Source organism: Mus musculus, chromosome 18, assembly GCF_000001635.26.
Source record: "Mus musculus strain C57BL/6J chromosome 18, GRCm38.p6 C57BL/6J".
NCBI classification, from domain to species: Eukaryota; Metazoa; Chordata; class Mammalia; order Rodentia; family Muridae; genus Mus; species Mus musculus.
The window spans coordinates 43,380,850-43,396,458 of NC_000084.6; the positions used below are offsets into that span (position 1 = coordinate 43,380,850).

Below are 15,609 nucleotides of genomic sequence, written 5' to 3' on the forward strand. Positions count from 1 at the left end.
GAATGGCTTCTTTTGACTTGATTCTCATTTTAATGATCCTGTCTCCAAGTAGAAATACATATGAAGGATTGGTTCTTGGGAAGCCAGTGTATGGCTCTGTTGGGACCAGTTTAGTTTCTAACATTCTCCTCTCCCCTACCGAAAAAAAAGGGGGGGGCAAAAGTCCCCAAATCGAGCAAGGGGAAATGCCACTTAAAGGAAAAAATGTAAAACCTTTGGCAAAAGGCATGACCCGAAGTGTTTAAAGTATATAAACAAAGGAGCTGGAATCACAGGACATTTGTCTTCCTGCCTTTACCCGAGCAAAGCATGCTGTCCTATGAATTCTTGTAGCCAAAAGGATCTGTGATAGGCTCCAGGAGGGACTGAAACACAAAATGTATCTCCATTGGGAATAACCCTGAACTAAGTCTCTAGAAGCAAAACATTATATCCAGTTGCCGTAAAATGGCTTGATGTTTCCCCTCTCTATCAGTCCATAATTTAAGTCTGTCTTGTTGGATAAAGCAGAAACCCATTTCTGAATTATCAACATCCCTAACACAGAATGATCTCCCAAAGATCTGGAGCACAGATCAGTTCTGGGGGCAAAAAGGGGATGGTTTCAAATGTAGATTTCCTGTAAAGAATAAAGGAAAGAAACGCAAACCTAGAGAAAATGGAAAATAAAAACCAGCTTCCAAGCTTCCAGGTTAAGCCTGTGAGGAGAGGGGCGAGGCAAAGCCAGCCAAATTCTCTCTCCAGCTGTGGAACCTCAGCTTCCAGGACACTGCGCACTTCCACAGATACTAAGAAAGCAGAAAGGCAGGCAAAGGGCCCTGATGGGGAAATAAATGTGCTCATTGGAGAGGGGAAGAAAACAGAGAAAAGAACTTTTATTTATTTTTTTCATGAAGAAAAATGGCTAAATGTTGTGAAGACCACAATAGTGAGATTCCAGGTAAGCCTAAGATTCAGATCTAGTGTCCTGAGACCTGTGAGCTGAGTGACTAGACAAATTATTCTTCTCCCCACCTGGTAGCTTTCCATTTAACCTCAAATATAAACCTAGAGTTTAAAATGAATGCCATTTCAGTTTTTGTAACTAAGAAAGATCTTAGAGACAATTCAAACTTAAAAAACAAAAAACAACTGGATTAATTTAACTGGATTCTTTAAGCAATGGGATAATATACTGAACAGGTTAAAAACAATTTTATGGAAAAATATTTTTAAAATTGTAATAATATATTGTAGAAAGACAATGTGGACAGTAAAGAACATGAACCCACATGTGGTGCTGTTTTAATAAATGACACATAAGCCAGGAAGTGGTGGTGCACGCCTTTAATCCCAGCACTTGGGAGGCAAAGGCAGGCGGATTTCTGAGTTTGAGGCTAGCCTGGTCTACAGAGTGAGTTCCAGGACAGTCGGGGCTATATAGAGAAATCCTGTCTCAAAATAAATAAATAAATAAATAAATTAATTAATTAAAAAATGACACTACATAAAAAATCCTTATGGGACATGTTAATAAGGTTCCCAATGGCTAGTTCTTGCTAATTTCATTCACACCCGTGTTTATTGCCTTTATTTTATTTATACCTTTCATAAATTCTTCTACAACTACTTTTTATGGAAAAAAAAGGTTTCAGTTTAAATACTCAATAATCTGCAATGGGGAAAAACATTACTCAATTGCGTCGTTGTTTCCTCACCTTTAAAGAATCACTGAGCTTTCAATGATAGCTCTAGGGATATTTTGATTACAGGAAATTTTCAGAGACACAGAAACCCAAACACCTCCAGAACCTTGGCTACAATAGTGTGCAGTATAGGATCTCAGTCAGAAAGTGAAGTTCCCATTGTCAAGGAAAATCTCTTGCTGGTATTTTCTCTATTTCATTACAAAGTAGCCTTGGGGATGAGACCAAGGTCCACCTCCATGCCAAGTTATTCATGTAAGACAGGTTGGGACTGGTGCTCTGAGTGTGCAGGGTGGAAAACTTCTGAATACAAAACAGTGACTACTGAACCAACCCCCTTGCTTGGTAGGGTTACCAATTAGCTGCTCTGCATATTTCTTATACCAATTATGCCTCCTGGAAAACAAGAGAAGATACAGTGTGGACTTGAAAGAGACAAAATTTTGTGTCTCCAGAAATATGAGATTTTTTTTCTAACTGTTGTATGTGTACTGGCTGGTTTTGTGTGTCAACTTGACACAAGCTGGAGTTATCACAGAGAAAAGAGAAAGGAGCCTCCCTTGAGGAAATGCCTTCATGAGATCCAGCTGTAAGGCATTTTCTCAATTAGTGAGAGGGTGGGAGGGCCCATTGTGGGTGGTGCCATCTCTGGGTTGATCGTCTTGTTTCTATAAGAGAGCAAGGTGAACAAGCCAGGGGAAGCAAGCCAGTAAGTAACATCCCTCCATGGTCTCTGCATCAGCTCCTGCTTCCTGACCTGCTTGAGTTCCAGCCCTGACTTCCTTTGGTGATGAAGAGCAGTGTAGAAGTGTAAGCTGAATAAACCCTTTCCTCCCCAACTTGCTTCTTGGTCATGTATTTTGTGCAGGAATGCAAACCCTGACTAAGACATTATGAAAGTAAGGTGGTGCTGTACTGTACAATAGTTAAGGATGTGAGTTCTGAGTCAGATAACTCAAATTTGAAATTGGTCGCTTGAGGCTCATGTGCACTAATGGGTTAATCTTTACTGTTTTTTTTGTTTGTTTGTTTGTTTGTTTTTTTGTTTTCTCCCAACAATAGAATAGAAAGATCTCTGCTGGGACTCTACCTAATCAAGTTCTTTTCAGGATTAAGTGAGATACTGAATGAAATAGCTTAATATAAGAGAGCAAGGTGAGCACACAATAAATACCTAATCTTGGAAAACTAATGTTTATATATATATATATATATATATATATATATATATATATATATACTATCTGCATTAGATGTTTCTGTGAAAATCTTCACATAGCTAGTGGTCAAGAAATACTAGTAATTCAACAACAGAAAAATATCAAAATGTTTCTGTTGCATCTGGTTATATTACAGAGTCGTCATCATCATCATGCATGTAGTCCTTAATACAAATACTTTCAATGTTCTAGGTCCACGGATACAGTGACCTCCCATGCTTTTCCTTCTTCTGTTGACCAAAGGGATCCAATGACTACTATCAAGACGAAAATATTCTGTTTTGAAATGTCCCTCATAGGCTCATGTGTGGGGTGACTGGATGGCCTTGGGGGATTAAAACGTGGTCCTGTCTCCTCCCATCCTCTGCTTCCTCTTTGCTAGGATGTGAGAAGGTGAGCAATCTCTCCCATCACCAGGGAGGCACCTGCTGCAATGCTGCCCCTTCATGACAGACTGGATCCTCTCAAACTGTGAGCCAAAGTAAACACTTCCCCTTTTAAGTTGCCTTCTAAAGATATTTTGTTACAGCAAAAACCGGAGACTTATTGCCACTGCATGGTTCATGCTGACCCGAGCGCCTTAAAATGTGCTCTGACTGACTGTACTCTGAAAACCAAAGAAGGAAGTGTGATGGTTAATCTGAATCGCTAACTTCTCTGGGTTTAAATTCATCTAGAGGCACATCTCAGCTTGTGTTTCCGGAGAAGTGTACCTGGGGTGGGAAGGCCTGGGCTGGATGTGGCTGGCCAGCACCATCCTGAGGGCTGGGATCCAGAGTGAATAAAACAGGGGAAATGAAAAATCCTGGTCCAGGCTGGTATTTCTCCCTCTCCACCTTCTGTCCTGCCAGGATGTGAGGAGGTGTAACATCCTAGCTTCAGGCTCTAACTGCCCTGGACCTGTCTGCCACCATCCCTCCCCTGAAAACATAAACTACGAATCCAACTCTGAAACAAAATAAACCCTTCCTTTCCCAACAAGTTGCTGGTTCTTGTCATTCAGTTGCGGTGGTGAACCGAGTTAACAAATATATGAACTTTAGTAAATAATCTAACTCCGAGAATAGATCCAAATATAAGCTCAGAGAAAGATGACAATTGTCGTAGGGCAAAACTGAAAATCTTTGAAAACACATGAGGAAACTTTAAAACTTTCTATCTGAGTGTCCAACTCTAATGGGGGCGGGTAGGGCAATGAGCTACTTCCTAGCCAGTATTCCTAAAAGACAAAATTAGCTGTGCATGTGCCAGTGGGCTTCATTGCTGCTAATAACCCTAACGAGTTCATGGTTTGTGTACAAAGGGAGACAGAGACATTCATTCAGATTTATATTGTATTCAGGTTCAAAGATTCATGGTGACAATTTCCTTTATTTGAAAGAAAAGTTAATGATCTGAATGAATTCCTTAAATCATTTACAGTAAGAGAAATGATGCCTCTGTTTACAACCAGAAGTATCCAAGTTGACCCCTAAAACATGCTCAGAAAGGGTACACAGATATGGGGGGGGGGGGGGGACATGGACAGAGAAGAAAGAGGTGTAAATGCGAGAGGATTTTCTGGCACATTTGCCCAGAGCAGGCTCTGTCCCACAGTAACCTGTTTGTTCTGTTAATATGTGCCATTTTTCTTGGCTCAGTGACTTGATGGCAGTTTCTTACAATTGGACCTTATCTTGAAGTCTTAATGAATATTCTCAAAAGGTGTCAGTGAAAGGGAGGCTAGTGTTCAGGAGCAAAAGCAAATTCTTTCAGGTCATCTTCCCCATTGAAGTTAATGCTGCAGGTCAATGTTAAATGTATCTATTCATTCAGCATTGCTTATGGAGTTTTCTTTTCCTTAAACAGAGGACCTAATATGTGCTGATCAAAGATTTAGGTGCAGGATGCTCCCTGATACCCTCACACAGAGTCCATGGTGTTACTGAGCTTTTGAGAAGAGAGCTATTTCCATTGGACAGCAGCCATCATATTTAAAATATCAGTACGGGCAGCCAAAAAAGCTCTAGCGAGCACAGTCTCAGAGCTGTTTTCTCTTTGCTTGTTTGTTTGCCTAGTCTAGATTTGGGGGGCAATTGTCGCTTTTGTGCCTTTATCAATGGCAGCCTTCACTGAAGGAGACATAGCAGTGGCAGCAAATGAATCATGCCACCACTTTAATAATGCTCATTTTCAATGACCTAAAGCTCTGCTTAAAGAAAAGGGTCTATCCCTCATTATTACTCCACTGCCCTCTCCTATAGGCTATTAGCTAAGTCTACTCCTTAGGTAAGAAAAAGGCAAAGATCTTAAAGGTAAAAAGCAACCAGAGTCCGTTGGCTGGTCCTGCTGAGCTGATGCCATCTCTCATGCATACCCCCTGCTTACACTTTCTTCATGGGAGAGAAGAGCTTTTATAACTCTTCTATGTGAATGTGGAACAGAACAGGAAAATGCTTGCTCCTGATGTCATTTGCATTAGCAGGGACCTTGGGGATCAGGGAGTGCAAAGATCTGTTTGTCAGTGCAGATTCTGAGGTTTCCTAAAGTCTCTGATAAATAAGAAGCAAGGGCAGACCCAAGAGTACTGCCTTCCAGGGGCCTCTTACACTGTGGCCACAACTGGGGCTCTTTACTTCTCTAAGGGATGCTTCTCTTCAAATAAAGTCTGGGCTGTGGCTATAGTAGCTCAGTGTAGAGTTAAGTACTCTTATAGGATGTGTAAGATGTATTATCATCATGGGACAACTTATCCTTCAGTTCTTATTATCTAGTATTTCTATGACATATGCACAGGCATACAAAAAGTAAGCCATGAGGAATGTGTCTTTGAATTCCAGACATCTCCAATAGGTTTCTGGGCCTTTCTATTATGGCACTTTCATCTGGCTAAGAGTGCTGGGTGTGTCTGTTTGGCTGAATGGGAATTGGACAAATGGGAATTTGCTTCTGTCTGGGAAAAGGACAGGGACAGAGAATGAGAAGGGGGGGGGGCTGGGGACTCAGACTCTCATCTAAGCAAGGCAGGAAGAAGAAAATGGCATCTACTTTCCCATCCTGTACTGGTACAAGCTCCTGGGCAAAAGCCAGAAGGAAACTCTGACAGCTGAAGGAACCATGTTAGAAGAGCATACACCCAGCTGTTCTTCCTGAAGTTATGTTCTTCCTGCACTTGGCCAGCTCATCTCCAACCTGCCTTGCACCCCCACAGCAAATATTTGATGTGTGAGCTGCTGGGTCTATAGGATTAGAGGTGAGGAGAAAAGGACTAGTCATGTGTACCCATGGTACTGCTTTCTTGCCTAGGAAACTTGCCTCTTGGTGGAACAACCCCAGGACCTTTCATTTTACCCATGTGACTTCAGTTAAATGAGGTAATCTTTGTGATCCCTTCCCTAGGATCAACAATAGCAATAGTGAGCTGTAACTGTATGCATGAGAGTTGTAGCAAACTACATGAACTAATTCATGCAGCCTTCAGGGGGGTGTATGTGATATATCTAGGAGTTTGTGCTCAGTCTCTCACTTAGTGAACTATTTTAACAGCTCCACCATGCTTAGCTTCCTCTTGCTAGTTCACAGGACACATTCCTCAAGAAAGAAGTCATATATCTACTCCATGAAAGGACCGTGTCTCAAAATAAGGTGGAAGGGCTCAACCTACTTCACCGATGAGCTTTTAATTTGGTGTCAAGTCTACTTCATAGGTTAACACAGACATGTGTCAATTTGATTTCATCAAATAGGAACTTGATGGAAGGCTGTTTTCCAGTCTTTGACTACACTTGTTCCTCATTGGCCAGAGGGAAGATTGAGGACAAGTGAAACTATGTGTGTGTGGACCAAATGGGGGCTTCACTGGATGTAGGGGTGTTCATTTCTGCTCATCCATCCACATCATCTAGTGGCTGAAGATGCTTTCCATCTTCTTGTTCCCTTCTAGTTAAGAGTAGTGGCTGGATCAAACAGGCACATTTGTACCCTAGGGACACATTCCTAGTTTTGTTGACATTTTGCAGCTTTTAACTGTAATAAGCAGATATAAATGGTTCTATAAAACACGCCAATAGCTAAAGAACAAAGGGTTATATAGGGTACAAAGGGGGTTTTGTTCTTTTTCAACTTTAATTTAATTTCTATAACTTTGGAAGAAATGATAGAGAAAATCCACTAGAAGTTGAGTTGTAAACTACCTGCTGGGAAGGGGATTGATCCTAGGCCGCTCTAGATGGAAGCTGATTAGGACTGAAAATAGTAGTGTGCAAATCTATTTAGGAGGTTTCTTGGTCTGACGATAGGCAATCTAGTGGCCTCTTATCCTGTTGTCAGAAATGAATGACAGGCGCAATTCTATAGACTGTTGTCACATGACTATGGCAAGAAAAATCATCAACATTCTATGACATCACTTTCATATTTTTTCTGTTTGAAAACGTATTTTCAAAGTTTCCCAGGAAAATCTCTTTACCACACAGTTGCCAAATGTTCCTTTATTAATGCTCACCCTGAGACGTAATTGAGATCTTATAAACAAATATTTACTATCTAACACATCCGGGTGTTCACAGACCATTTTCAGGGGTCAAAGTTTATTGAACCTTCCAACAGCTCAGAGGAATGAAAGGAAAGGTCTTGGTTTTTGTTTTTGCATTTGTTTGTTTGTTTCAAGCTGGTGGTGGAAGCCAGATAAGTTTCAAATTCTGTTCAGAAATCTCTCTGGAATTCCCCTAAAGTATTGTACTTTGTACTCAAAGCCTTTCTTACACCTGAGGCATTTTGCTTATTCTTCAGAAAGAATAGCCTGGCTAGGAATTGTGGCATACCTGCTCAGAATATAAAGGAACAAAACAGATACCCCAGGTATGACCTGCATCACCATTTCCACAATCAGATAGCTCAAATACTTCCCAGTCCTAAGTGTTTGAGAGTTTTGGTCCGTCTTTCCCTCTGGAGTTTCCCTTCTATGGCACCTTACTTGATAGGCTGACTCCTTTGTTTGGTCTCTGAACTCTAATTCTTACCTCCTAATACTTTCTTCCCATGCAGTGACTCCTACTGAAGCACCAGGGACACACAGGTGCATGCATTTGGGGAGGGACAGAGTGCACTGGCTCCTTCCTCGAAGTCAAGTCTAGTCCCCCAGCCCGAAGACCACAGGCACTCCACAAGTTCACTGTACACTCCCAACCCCTTTTCATAAAGCAATTGCCATGGAACCTACAACCTGACAATAGTCCCCTTTCTAACAAGAGCTCAGAGCTCAGGCTCCAGGCTCCATATTAAAACTGGCAGCTGGTATTCTTAGGTATGATCTCAGCAATGTCCAAAGATCACACAGGCAACACAACTAGAAAACAGAGATGTAGTTATCTACAAGACACTATTTACAGAAGTTCATTAGTCATTAAGAAAAGCCACCTCTCTGTAGTCAGTGGCAGGGGTGGGGGGGGGGAGGCAGAGAGAGGGGGAAAGGGAGAGGGAGCAGGAGGGAGGAGGAGGGGGGATGAAGGAGAAGAGAGAATGAATTCTAGAGCTCTTTATGTGCCTCTGGGAGGCAGCAGCTGCATAAAAGTGACTTTGAAGTTGGATAAGCCATTGGCTTGATTTCCAGCTTTTCCTCTCAACTCTCACTGTGCAACTCTGTACTGACTTGGTATGCCCAGGATTCCAGGCTCTAAACTATGAAGTGGTTTTTCTGTCAATGCTCAGATAAGAAAATGCACAGGATGCACTGGTACCCACACTTTAGGAGTCTTCCCAATCCTGTAGTCAGTTTCAAGTGGAGCTTATATCAGAGAAAGAAAAGGACTGGCTGTTAACATTAAAAAAAAAAGAAAAAGGTACCTCCAAAATTGATATGGTAGATACCATTCCAAATGCTACATATTTATTTGAATATAATAGATGAAAGAGATTTTTGAATTTTTTTAAAATATGGATATGTATACTGTCAGACTTATTGATTCAAGGCTTAAATTGGAAAAGCATGCAGTGTACACAATCTTGGGACAAAATACCCAACTGATACTCCTTAGGTATTATAAGCTCAACACTGTGCATATATAATGCCCAGTTGATATGATTTAGGTATTTTGTGCCCAACACTGTGTATATATAATGCCCAAGTGATATGCTTTAGGTATTATATGCTCAACACTGTGCATATATAATGCCCAATTGATATGTCTTAGGTATTATGTGCCCAGCACTGTGTAGACATAATACCCAACTGATATTCCTTAGGTACTATGAGCCTAACACTGTGAGGCAGTGGAGCTAGAAGGTTGTGCCTAATCTGTTGAGCCACCCAGAATGTCTCGTCTCTGACACTGAGAATCAAGGGCTGGCATTCAGGTGGAAAAGATGGTTGGTTCACTTGCTGCCCTGAGAAGGCAAAATAAGATCCAAGCCTGAACAACTCACAAGGAGAGCCCCTTCCCAGATCCACCAGAGGAAGCAGTCCTTCCTGCCCCCCAAGAAAACAAGTGCACACTTGCGAGTGGAAGTGTTCTCACCTAGGAAGAGCAGCCAGAGCAAGTGGAAGGAGAAAAGCAATATAAACAACAAGCAAAACAAAAACCCTATTCCCAACCAAAAATGGTTGCAAAAGGCAGTATCTAGAGAGACAACTGGGTCAGGCCTGGGGAAGACTGCCTCCTTCAGTCTACAGCCTATAGTGACACTTGAGGTACTGGGTGGGGCTGCCTTAACAGAAGAAAAAACAGGGGGTTGGATTTTTAATTAGGATTTTAGAAGGCTTGTATTTTAAAACATGAACCAATATCAAGAGTAGGGAACACATGTTAGCTTTGTATCTTTAATCACATTTTCAATCTATGTAGAGGTCTGTCCAAATTTTTATATTTTTACCTATGTCTAGAAAAGGTATTTTAGTACTTGTAGTATGAAGACAGTCATCTTTTATAGCCATACAAATATGGAGAGATGTTTTATTCTAAGAAAGAACCCCTGTTCACAGAAATGCAAACACAAAGCATGAGAAAAATCTAGACATGGATTCCTTACCCCCCTAGCCCAGCCCTGCCCCCTGCCAGGCCCACCTTGTCTTCTGCCCTATTCTAACAATGACTGCCAGACAGCCTGGCTTGAAGACATTCACACCCACTGTCCAGTCCCTTTCCAGCTGCTGGAGATAGCTGCAGTTCCAGCTTCCAGCAAGGGCTGTATGCAGCACCACGCCCATGCACAGAGAAAAGAATGGGAGGCACACTGAAAATGAACCAAGTACCCCACGGGAGAGCATCCAAGCAGAGACAAAAGGGAACCCCTTAGAAGCTCAGTCCTGAGAACAGGGCAGGGCATAGCCACAGTTTCTGTGTATCTTAAGGCAGGCTGTGCTGCCTAAATGTCTTTATCGTTCCTTAAAGGTGGCTTAAATGATACCTGGGGGGGGGGGGCGGGGGGAATGGGTGTGGTCCTCAATGCCATGTCACAGACTGGATCTGTAAGAAGAATGACTGAAGTCTTTAAAAAATTGGGAGGGGCAGGGGATGGTTCTCTGCCTGTCCCCAAAAGGAGATTTGGCAAGATTGCACATTAGGTATAAATAAGTGGCCTGCAACAGACCTCCAGCTGCAGTAGCAGGAGAGATGTATGTGGTCCTAACCACTTCATTAAAGAAACCAATATAAAAATGAAGCTGAGATTCTGATTAGATTCTTTCTGGTGATACCTTCTACATCTCTTTGCACAGACAACTGGCACCAGGCAAACACTGACACCGTTGAAGCTGCACACACATTGTTTTCTCAAGGATGGAGAGTGAGTGTTCTCAGGTAGTGACTCAGGAGTACATCCTTTAAGCCCAAAGCCTCTTAGGCGAAAGGATCCCTAGCCAGCTCAACTCTTCTCCCTGGGGAGTGTTTCTTCCCCGGGATCAGGTGGACAGCTGGTAGGGGTGGGGTGCAATTGTCACATAGCGAAGTGGGGGCTCAGGTGTCAGCTGAAGGTGAGATGCTGCAACAGGAATAAGTCACTTAACAATGCAGTGTCATCGGGCATGAAAAAGGTTCTTCACTGCAGTTGCACGGGGCATTCCAAAACGGAGGAAGGGAAAGTGCTAGACTCAGACTCCTGGCAAAATCTAGGCAGATCCCCTAAGAGTTAAGTAGGTGGCAGGTAGAAGTCAGCCCTGGGGCAGCTGCAGAGCCTCCCAGAGGCCAGTTATCACTTCCTTTGTTCCCCTTGCAAAGATGGAGTAGCCACCCATTCCTCACACACACACACACACACACACACACACACACTACATCTTAATACAACCATACTGCTTCCTGCTAAACTAGCAAATGCCATTGGCTTTTGCTTTTGTTGTTTTAATGCTATCCTAGACTGCCAGATGTCCCCACTATTCAGGTCATTAAATCAACTCATCAGAGAGGAATCTGAGGCTGGGAGAGGTGTTTTGTCCAGGATACCTAGCTGGGACCTGGTGAAGAGATCCCTTCCAAAGCTGATAAAGGCACTTCCCCACCCTAATTGCACACTTGGAGCATGACACCAGTCAGCTGGCGACGGTTCACTCTAGCACACAATGGCAGTTGGACACTGCATGCGTCCGTGTGCATCTGCAAACTAAAATGTTCTCTGCAAACTCAGTTTTCTCTGGGAGGAGGAACAGGAATGGCAAGAAAAGGGTATACAATTAAGGTGGAAATAAAGTTAATCGTTTTTCATTGCATGTTAGCTATTGAGTCTCAAATGTGACACACCCAAACCTATGTGTGGTGAAGAAGGGTATCCCCCAGGGCTCGTAGTCCAGGCACCCATAGCGCCCTCTCCGAGGCGCTGGGATCAAAACCGTAAGGCCGGAGCAAGGAGAGGGGCGCGGTCCGGCTGCCAACTACCAGTGGAGAAAGGTGTCATCTCTCACACCCTACCAGACATAAAAGATACACCAACAAAAAGCACACCTCAAGCTGCAGGAGAAACCCCCCCGCCCCCGGCGAGGCTTGGTTCCGCGGAGCCCCGTGAGCCATGCGCTCTCGGCGGTGGAAAAGGACAAACAACCCGAAGTTCTCTGCGTCAGTGTTTAAGGTTTTCCTCTTTGTTTTGATTTCTTCAAACCCCAGGATCGCTGCATCAGCGTGGCGCCGGCTGCGCCGTCTGGACTGACCGCCGCACTCCAGCACCCGGACCGCGCCGGGTCCCTATTTCCCGGGGGACCCGACCGGGCACGCCAATGGCATCCAAGCCACCCGGCCCGTGGCCGGCAAGAAGCCACCGGCGGACTCACCGTGATCCGCGGAATGTTCTTCTTGCCCTGGTAGGACATGGTGGCGATTCTGGCTGCAGGGGATGTCTGCCTCGCTGCTACTGCTGCTGCTCGCGCGCCTGGCTCAGCGCACAGCGCCCCAGATCAGGTGGAGCGAATGGTGCGCCGGCCGGTGCTGCCGCCTCCTCTCGCCTCCGCCCCCCTCCCGGGCTCCCGCGGCGGCTGCCAGAGACAATAGTAAATCTCCCCAGTCCCCCTTCGCCCCGACCCGCCCCCCGCCACTCGCACCCTCCTCCACTGGCGTTCACGCCCGGCTTGGGGTTTCTTTTTTTGTTATTTTTTTTCTTTTTCTTTTGTGGTGCCAGCTGGGACCCCGTAAGGCAGGAATGGCTGATCTGAGACTCCTCCCTCTTCTCTCTTATCCCTATTGATTTTCTTCTTTGCATCTGCCTCACCCACTTTTTCTTTTCTTTTTTTTTAACCCCTCACTCCACTCCACCCCTCCCTCTATTGCCAGCTCCGCGGAGTCAGCCTGCTCCTCGACCACCAGAGGGCGCGAGGGACTTTTCCGGACAAGGATGCTGCAGCCGGTGGTGAAGCCGCGGTAGTGGTTCCCTAGCCTTCAGGGCCAAGCCCCTCTGAACACCTAAGTCTCCCACCAATCCTTACACCAGTCTCCCATCTTCAGAACTATGCTTTCTAAAAGGAAATGGCAGTAGACTCTACTCTGGGTCTCGGCAGTCCTCCGCCACTAACGGACCGAGCGTGGTGCCGCCGCCTTTGTTAGAACCAAAGACTGGGCGGCGCCTCTGCTGCTCTTAGGATATTTGTAAACAGCAGACACAGCCCCTGGAAGAGCAGAGACCTGGACAGACTGTATGCAGTCTGACTCGGTGTCTGGTGCTCCTAGCCCATGAACATATGCACTTAACAATGCAAAGTAAATTCACTTTTAAATGAGTGTGCGTGAGGGTCGTGGCTTTCTTGCTCGTACTCTGTATTTTAAAAATATTCTCTGTCTGACTCTTGCAAGTCAAGGCATTGTGCTGCTCTGTCGATATGAGGCAGAGAAAACCCCAGCAGCAGGGAAGGTAGAAACCCTGCACATGTGCTGGACAGTCACGGATTTGTGAGTGGGACCTCTTTTGCCAATGTTGCTGTCTTTGTGAAACCAACTGGGGTTTGCAGCGAGAAATCCTGAGTTTATTGTTGAAAGACAATTTACAAGGGCAAAAGGTGGCTTTTGAAACATTGGGACACATTATGTCCTTTAGCTACTTGAAAAGGCCAAGAGAAACTGGAGAGGCCACTGTAGGTGGGTGGGTCTAAACAGCAATGGGGTGGGGCAGACTTTCCTAAAAACGTAATCCCAAACAATTTAAATAATATCCAAAAATTTCTTTACTATGCAAAAAAGAAAAAAAATAGAAAATCTTAAGTCTCTTTTAACCACCCCCACTCTCCAATTCTCAGCCCAAATGTTCCACTAAACAGGAATTCTGTGCATGTCATTAAGTATGATTCAATCTGTTAGGGATCTGACATTGACATTACTATAGGCAGGCCCTCTAACTACACTTCTTGACATCTTGTCAATAAATTGAAGATTTTCTTGCAACAGGACAGCTATAAAAGGCACCTACAGAAAGAGGATTCCAAATGCCATAACCTCTGTTTTCACCACCCGGAAATGATGTAGCATGATCACATAATCAAAGGGCACACTAACCGCCTGAAACACTCCCTCCCTAGTAAATTAATCCAAAGGCTTCCGGTTAGTCACGGCAATTGGACTGAGTGCAGTTTTCAAAGGAAAAGTTGCAACAATTTCCAGTTTATTTCTGGCCAGGAGGAGGAGTGCCAAGCAAAGGTCACCACCTTGAATTCTTTTGCAAGACACAAGAAAGAATTTAAAAAGATAGAGAAAGAAAAGCCTAGGTCAAGAAACACCCATAAAAATGTGGTTTGCTCTTACATAGATGCTAAAGATTCTAGACTGGAGTTGTGAGATCACAAAGCATTCTGGGACTGACATGCAAATGAGAAGCGCTATATTTAGAGCAAAGAGGGAATTAACTACATGCTATAAAACTGCCCCCCCCCTCCCCTGTGTGTTTGTGCCTTGTGCGCACGAGTGTGTGTCTGTCTCTGTTTCTGTCTTTGTCCCTCCTGGATTTTACTAACCCAAACTTAACTCTTACTGGAAGAGATCTTGATAAGCTTGCTTAGGAAAATCAAAGGTGAATTCGGAATGTTTACAATCTTAAATACTACTACTACTATTCTTATTCCCCTCCCCGTCCTCCTCCCGCCCCTCCTCCTCCTCCTCCCGCCCCTCCTCCTCCTCCTCCTTTTCCTCCTTCTCCTCCCTTCCCTCCTCCTTCTCCTCTTTTTCCTTCTCCTCTTCTTCTTTATTCTCCTCCCTATTTCATTCTCTCATTTTTGTTCACTTCCTGGGTTTCTTTGCCTTCCTTACATTTGAATTATCACCTTGGATGTTGTTATTGAGATTAAGAACATTCTTCACTAGATTCCTGCCATTTATTATTATTTTTTAACTACTTGGTGATCATGTGCTATGTACGTGTGCTGTTTTAAATCACAAGAGTTGATTAAACCTGTTGAGGTCAAGATGATACGTACGAGGCCAAGCTCAGTAGGAACTGTGGTGAGTTCCTGGGATTAGACTGCTTTGACAGTTCAGGCCCAGGAATGTATAATAGCCAACTAATTGACTCAAGCTGCTGCCCTCAACAGAACCACACAACAAACAATTCTTCTGCTATGCTACCCCTTCAATCATCTTCCTCCTTCTTAAAATAAAGCCTTCGGGATGAATTTGAAGAAAAAAGGCTTCCTTGGCTATTCCAGGAATATGAAAAGCAAGACAACCATCAATTCAGGCTGCCTCTGTGTCTGGCCAAGAAAGCAGTGGAATTAGTGTGATGTTTTCCACAGAAGGATTCAGAATGCTTTTCCTTGGATACACAGCAGGATTTGGCTTTTGAGTATCTCAGGAAACTGTGAGACAGAGACACTTGGACACATAGAAATAGAGACTTAGTGTAAGTCCCAAAGAAATTGAATTTTGGTTCCAAACCTGCCACACCCGAAACTTTAGTCAATGGTTTACTCTAGTCTCCTTGCTCAGACTGAAGGTTTGTCTTCATCCTTGGCTCCTCTCCACCAGTCAAGTCTCAACCCTTCATGTCAATCTTTTAGCAAATATGGTCAGGTTTTGCCTTTGAATCCACCCAGACTATGATGCTTCTCTGTTTGTCAAGCCATCATCTGTTCTATCAAGGGAAAACCATGGGTTGGGGTCCAGAAGGCTGTATTGCTTAAGACCTGGACTCAGAAGCACAAGGAGATTAGGCCATTGGACAGTGTGCTGATTTCCTGTTTCTATGATCTTCACCCGTTCACGTCTACTTCTTGAACCTTGATTTCCATGGTGGTTTGAATAAAAATGCCTCCCATCAACTCATAT

At 44.0% G+C, this 15,609-nt stretch overlaps 1 protein-coding gene across 2 annotated transcripts in view; it reads right to left on the reverse strand.

Annotated features, from left to right (window-relative positions):
* Dpysl3 (dihydropyrimidinase-like 3) overlaps positions 1 to 15,609 on the reverse strand; it is a 117,308-nt gene that overhangs the window by 59,871 nt on the left and 41,828 nt on the right. Inside the window, exon 1 of one of the 2 annotated variants that reach the window (NM_009468.5) lies at positions 12,141 to 12,528. The exons of the other annotated variant lie outside the window; for it this stretch is intronic. Within the exon in view, the coding sequence (NP_033494.1) occupies positions 12,141 to 12,179 (39 nt within the window). The 5' untranslated portion in view covers positions 12,180 to 12,528. Of the gene's footprint in view, positions 1 to 12,140; positions 12,529 to 15,609 lie in introns of those variants that run through there. 2 annotated transcript variants of the gene reach the window in all.